This window comes from Dendroctonus ponderosae, unplaced genomic scaffold (genome assembly GCF_020466585.1).
Source record: "Dendroctonus ponderosae isolate FM_Combo_2020 unplaced genomic scaffold, Dpon_F_20191213v2 Dpon_F_20191213_1, whole genome shotgun sequence".
Taxonomy (NCBI): domain Eukaryota; kingdom Metazoa; phylum Arthropoda; class Insecta; order Coleoptera; family Curculionidae; genus Dendroctonus; species Dendroctonus ponderosae.
Genome location: NW_026017110.1, coordinates 11,945,954 through 11,951,799, shown reverse-complemented (window position 1 = coordinate 11,951,799; position 5,846 = coordinate 11,945,954). Strand labels below are relative to the sequence as shown.

Here is a 5,846-nt window from a genome sequence, read left to right as displayed (position 1 = left end):
ATACTGCAAGAAGCCACGGCATCATGGGTTCCGGTATTTTCTTTCCATGAGCAAGATGGCTTGCAACAGTCCCAGTAGCGGGTAGTAGTGCCAGATCCACTGAGTTTGGCAGCAGCTAGGCCTACGGCTAATTTAAACCTTATTATTATATAGAACAGGAATTTCTTTAGTAATGTAAGGAAGTCTGACAGTGTATTTGCAAAAGCTGTGTAGGAATTAAACGAAATCATGTTGCTCAATAAAGTTGCTCTTTTTATGTAGATATATTAATAATGTGTTACTTACCAATAGCGCAGAACAAAGCAACAGCAGAAGTATTCATGTCTAACAGCTGAATAACTATGCCAACTACATGTTGAATTGAGCCTTATATACTGTTCGTCAAGTATCATCTTTCTGCGTTAATGCCGTCAAATTGCCTCTTAGTTTTATCGATCATCCGATCGACAGGTTTTGAAAATCGACTCAAGTACATGAATACAGAAATATATTTTTTATTGATTATATTTTAAGTACCGCGCGTGTTCTGGATATGATGCGAAATGACGGTATATTTGTATAGTAGTTAATGGTGGTATTAGTGTTAGCGAGACAGTCAATTTTCAAGATTATTTTGTATGAGTATACCTGCTTATTTCAGCCAGCAATAAAATTTAATTTTTCCTTGTTTCTTATGGTTGCATTTGACCATTGCAGTTAATTACATGATGTATGCGGATATGTCACTGTAACTAGCTTTTTATAAAAATTTTTCATTAACTTTCATGTTACTTAAATATAGCATTTGTTGATCTAATTGAATAGTAGTTCTTACTGACCCTTTTTTTCTTTCCTACAAAGTTACAGATTATGAAGCATCAGCTCAAATTGCTGTGTTAGAACTGGTCATAAATCTACACATTCAGACATTTCCGGGACACCTTGTATACAAGTATTGTATACAAGGTGTCCCTTCAAATACACCTTCAAATACACCTTCCAAATACGAAATTGCTGAGATAAATGCTTTGGTTTCGAAAATTGCACAGAAAAGTAAAAAAAAAATAAATAAAACCTAACAGAAACTCCAGGTAACGTTAAAGTGTCTCTAGAAGATAATTGATTTATTTTTTTAATATTTATCCCATTCGTCAGACAATACATCAAACGATCTGAATCGGTAAAATATGTATCTACCTACTATAAACTAATCTTGGAACAACTTCAAAATTAAAAGCACCTTCTGGGAAATTTAAGGTTTAGATTAGCCAATTCAATATAGGATCGGCATGGGTGGTCCATGCTCGTCCATGGTCAATTTAAAACATTTGACAAACGAACGGCAAAACTCCCAAATTAGCGAAGCGTGACCCAAAAGTTTTAAATTATGATGGTAGAATCATCGAGACCAAGAAGCTCTGGCTGTTAAATAGGCGTATGGTTCGAAATCATTCTATTTCGCAGACGAAAATGTTGGGTTTGTTCATTTCGGAAGCATTAAGATTAGAATTGGATGACACCACACAAAATAGGAGAGAAGAAGTCGAAAGCAGGACGTGGAGATTATTTTGTATCGTAAACTATTTTATTATATTTGAAGCCAGTATTACAAGCATAATTTTCAAACTTCTTAACATCAGATCTGAAAATGGTAGCTTTTTTGAAATATTAAGCTTGATTAGATATCCGTTCTTCAGTAAAATTTAAACGATGTGACTGTCAAGAATTACTTATCAGCCAATTATATACTGACCATTAAATTACATTTTAGAGGCAAACTATTACAATATAGGAGAGACGATAGAGCTCCCTGGCCCAGTAAGCGGAAACAAAAAAAAAGAACAACAATAATAAGTAAATCGTAAAATCGAAATCAATTGAAATTAATATGTTCCCTGAATAAAATATGTCACATTGTATCAAAAAACACATCCGGGATCAGTTATTGATTAATTGCGGGCTAAAGTGTTCTTAAAGTTTCAACTCGAAATGTATGAAGGGTCGCATAATCTTTGAGTGTCTGCCCATTGTTGTAGTAAATATAAACTTTCTGTGGATACTTACCCTTTGCCAATAAGCTTATCATTATCAGCCGAAGCCGAAATATCTGATCTTCTCGATGAATATTATATCTGTCTGAATTAATTAGAAACTGAGCGAAATAACTATATAGTGCACATCATTCTCAAAATTTTGAAACAAGTTGTTTTTCGATTTCTATTTTTTAGTATTTTGATAGGTTTTCAAAATGTAAGTCAGACTACTGACTTGAATTGATTAACTATTAAAATAAATAATCAGTTGCTACGTTGGATCAATAGAAAATTGACTCTTTTTGATCTTTTTGTATTATTCTTACAGTAAAACGAATATAGGCAATTATAGCTGAATGCTGGTCGGTGAGCGAGTCCTGTAAGGTGTTGGGTCAGTGATAATATTAACTTGAACTTTCCTCCTAGTCATGTAAGATAATCTAATTTTGGTCGTTCTTCGATTCGACATTCGACTATTTTCACCGTAATATTTTCAGGGTGCTGTGTCAAAATCATAAAACTTAGTTAACCGTACCCTAGTAAAATATTGCATACGAGTTAATCTTCCAGTTTCAAATTTTCTTTAATTCTTAGAGTATACTACGTACAGTTTGGTGTATGGTTACTTATTTATTATCAATGTTTTGAAATGAAGAGCTCTCTCGATATTTTGATTAACATAATTGTTAGAGTGACTTTAAGATAAAAATGTATTCATACAGAGTAATTCGGAATTGGCGTCATTTCTCTGGTGCTGTTGTCTGCAGTTTTCTGCGGCGTTTAATAGTTCTTATTAAAACTGAGATATTTCCAAAACCCTAGATCACAAGGTCGGCAAAAACGTTTTTCAATGTGATCTGCCTCACTAAGATTAGGAAGATACCTGCTGCGTTTTAATTGTCAACAACTTCAGAAACCATTGAAAAGCACAAAACTTGACAACTAAAAACGTTAGGCTGCAAACGGTAAATTTTACAGGATTAGCTAAATTTGCGAATCTACTTTTCGGAAATGTCAATATTGCCAACCGGAAGTTGTTCTTTCTCTTTTTTTCTAATCTTTTATTGTCATCATGGCCTCAAATTGATGTTTCCAAAAATACATACATACATAGATACATTTCTGTGTTTAACTTAATACAAATTTGTGCCCGTCTGTACACGAGAAGATTCGCGACAAAAGTGCACCATACTGTGCTCTCGGTTAATTAACTCCCGCTCAATTTGTACAGGTATTCGGTGAACCAGAGATTTTCTGTCTCTTGTGAAGGTACCTTTCATTCATAGAAGGCTTGTAGCCCTTCCTCGGTAACTATCCTGTGCCCAGTTGCCTGGGAAAGTGTCAGTTCTTGTGTAATGCCTCGGTGCTCTTGAAACATATCCTGGACGGTCTCAATTCCTGGATCCAATCGTCCAGTGTTTTCAGCCCTGCCATGGCGTAAGTTCTAACAGCTGCTGCTATGTTAATGTGGCTTTCTCCAAAACTAGTAATCGTAACGTAAACCAACCAATTTGGTTTACGGATATGCGACTAGTTTAAATTTTGTGAGAGGAGCTGCAAACTAAGCCACAATTTGTTAAATGCTTCTCATTCCTGACCAAACTATGATATTAATGAAAAATACATTGTTGTCGCTTTGAATTGTCATCAAATAATTGAACGATTTGAAGTAAAGATTGTAATTTTTCTTTTCGAATGCTTAAATGTTCTAGTAAGGTACTTATCAAACATGGGATAATTTCAAAATATGCCTTAAAAACAAAGTTAAAATTCGATTTTCAACTTTTAATATCTTCTAGAAATTTTGGAAAAACAAGTTTCTAATACTTTTGTCGTACTCTCCAAATGGGCCTCTATAACCTCTATAATTGACTAACAAATGAGTCTAATTTTGAGTCATCCTATACTGGCAATTTTTTTCCAAACTTCTTATGGGAATCGCAAGAACTAGTTTATTCGTTGTACACCTTGTGGGATAAATCTAATGCTCTCACAGTGGTATAAATTAATTATTTGGCTTTTGAAATTAAATTCTAAGCGTAATAGTAACCGAGTAAGAGTCTAATTTATGAGGAACTACTTAATAGCTTTTAATAATCTAAATAGTGGAGTTTCGTTAGCACACACGTACCCCAATAAACAATATGAAAAGCAGCATGGCTGGAGAAACTGGTATTTTTATAAATAATTTCGTTTGATCGGAGACAAGACTTGATCTATAAATGTTTACCTTAAATACAAAATCATAGTTGCTCGTTTTTTGGATGATTTATTAGATTTGTTGTATAATTGATAAATTACTAATGCGACCCACACTTGGTACCTATTTATGATTTATGAAAGGCCGCAACGGGTTTTCGCATTTAATAGCCTAAATTTTTTTATGGCTTTTTCTTTGATTTCCAAGCCTTCCATGATATTTCTTTGACATATTTTACCACACTTTCAGAATTGTTCCCCGGGTCTCCATAATTACGGTGAAAGCGCCCGACATTCAGGCCATCATGATATATATTTTTTTAAATGCAAAATTACGTACTAACGTTGTATAACGTCGAATAACGTAAACAAGTTATCAGCCCACGAGTGCACCAACATGTGTCAATTTATATGTTATTTCGTTTTATTATTCCATTTACCCCTATATGAAAAATCAGGTGTTTATTTTGAGCGAAACATGAATAATTGTCAGCAATTTTTTTGTCCAGAAGCTTAGAAAATTGAATTAATCGAACACTCTCAAATGTTTTTACAGATTTATTGGAAAATGTCAATTAAGGCAGAATGATGGTCAAATAATTATTTTCGGATCCAGTTTAGATAGTAAGTTCTTCACGGCATTCCAGTTGTTCGAAATTGACTTGTGGGTTGTCCGCATTTTCGTACCAGCCGAATCTGAAGCAGCAACCAGCTTGAAGAACTTCAGGAATTTTGCTGCATTCTGCATTGGTAGATATTCCTTCCATCATATTTCTGATCACCAACCGGATTGGGCGGCATCCCACCGAGTTGAACAACCTCTGGTAAAAATACCTACACCACTTAGAAGTAAAATTGATTAGCTAACTATCAACTATCTAATCTATAACCTTCATTCCACAATTAGAGAATATCGTTTTTAGGGGACAAACTTTTCCTACGGGGATTTGAATGTCAAATTGGTTAGCTCCCAAGTCACCACGAGTGTATAGAGCATTGGTGAAGTTAAGCTTAAGACAAGCTCTGCAGTATTGAGTGTCCACAGCACCAGCGAATAAAACCCTAACTTTACGCAAAGTTTCGATTTATATTATTACAAATGACTTGAATCCCGTTAAGATTATTTAATTGAAATATTTAGAATGACTTTCATGTAAAATTATCGTATTTTTATATAATAACAAATAAAGACATTAAGTACTTCAATAATCTTCAATGGAAAGTGTGTTTTTGCTGCGATCTACATATGGTATGAGCTTTAAAAAATGTGTTTAAGTGGTCTGGAATACTTTTCTTATAGATACTGATAAAATGTAAAAGAAGTCACTTAAAACCGATATACGCAAACGATAAGTATTTAATTTTGGGTGCTTGATTTAGTTTAATCAGAGTTATATCCACCAGTTGCAAAGTTGTTTTAACTTAACCATCAAAGAAGTTTTTTTCGTTCTCTCACGAATCACAGCTTGTCAAGGTGTCACGAACTTAAAGATAAACTGATATTTCCATTGTTTTCATGTATACAGGGTTGCTCATTAGGGCGTCAAAGTGCGATATCTCAGTAAATATGAACTTTACAAGAAAATACGTCCTACGAAAGTTTTTCATGTTTAAAAGGTCCACATTTTAAAATTA

The 5,846-nt window shown here is 33.9% G+C and overlaps 2 protein-coding genes across 2 annotated transcripts in view; one reads left to right on the top strand and one right to left on the bottom strand.

The window, feature by feature from the left end:
* The window catches only part of LOC109533682 (endoglucanase), a gene marked incomplete at its 3' end in the record, with an annotated part of 1,220 nt that extends 848 nt beyond the window's left edge, over positions 1–372 (bottom strand). Inside the window, 2 exon segments of the mRNA XM_048661450.1 lie at positions 1–127; positions 286–372. Coding sequence (XP_048517407.1) covers positions 1–127; positions 286–322 — 164 coding nt within the window.
* The window catches only part of LOC109533679, a gene marked incomplete at its 3' end in the record, with an annotated part of 304,359 nt that overhangs the window by 277,106 nt on the left and 21,407 nt on the right, over positions 1–5,846 (top strand).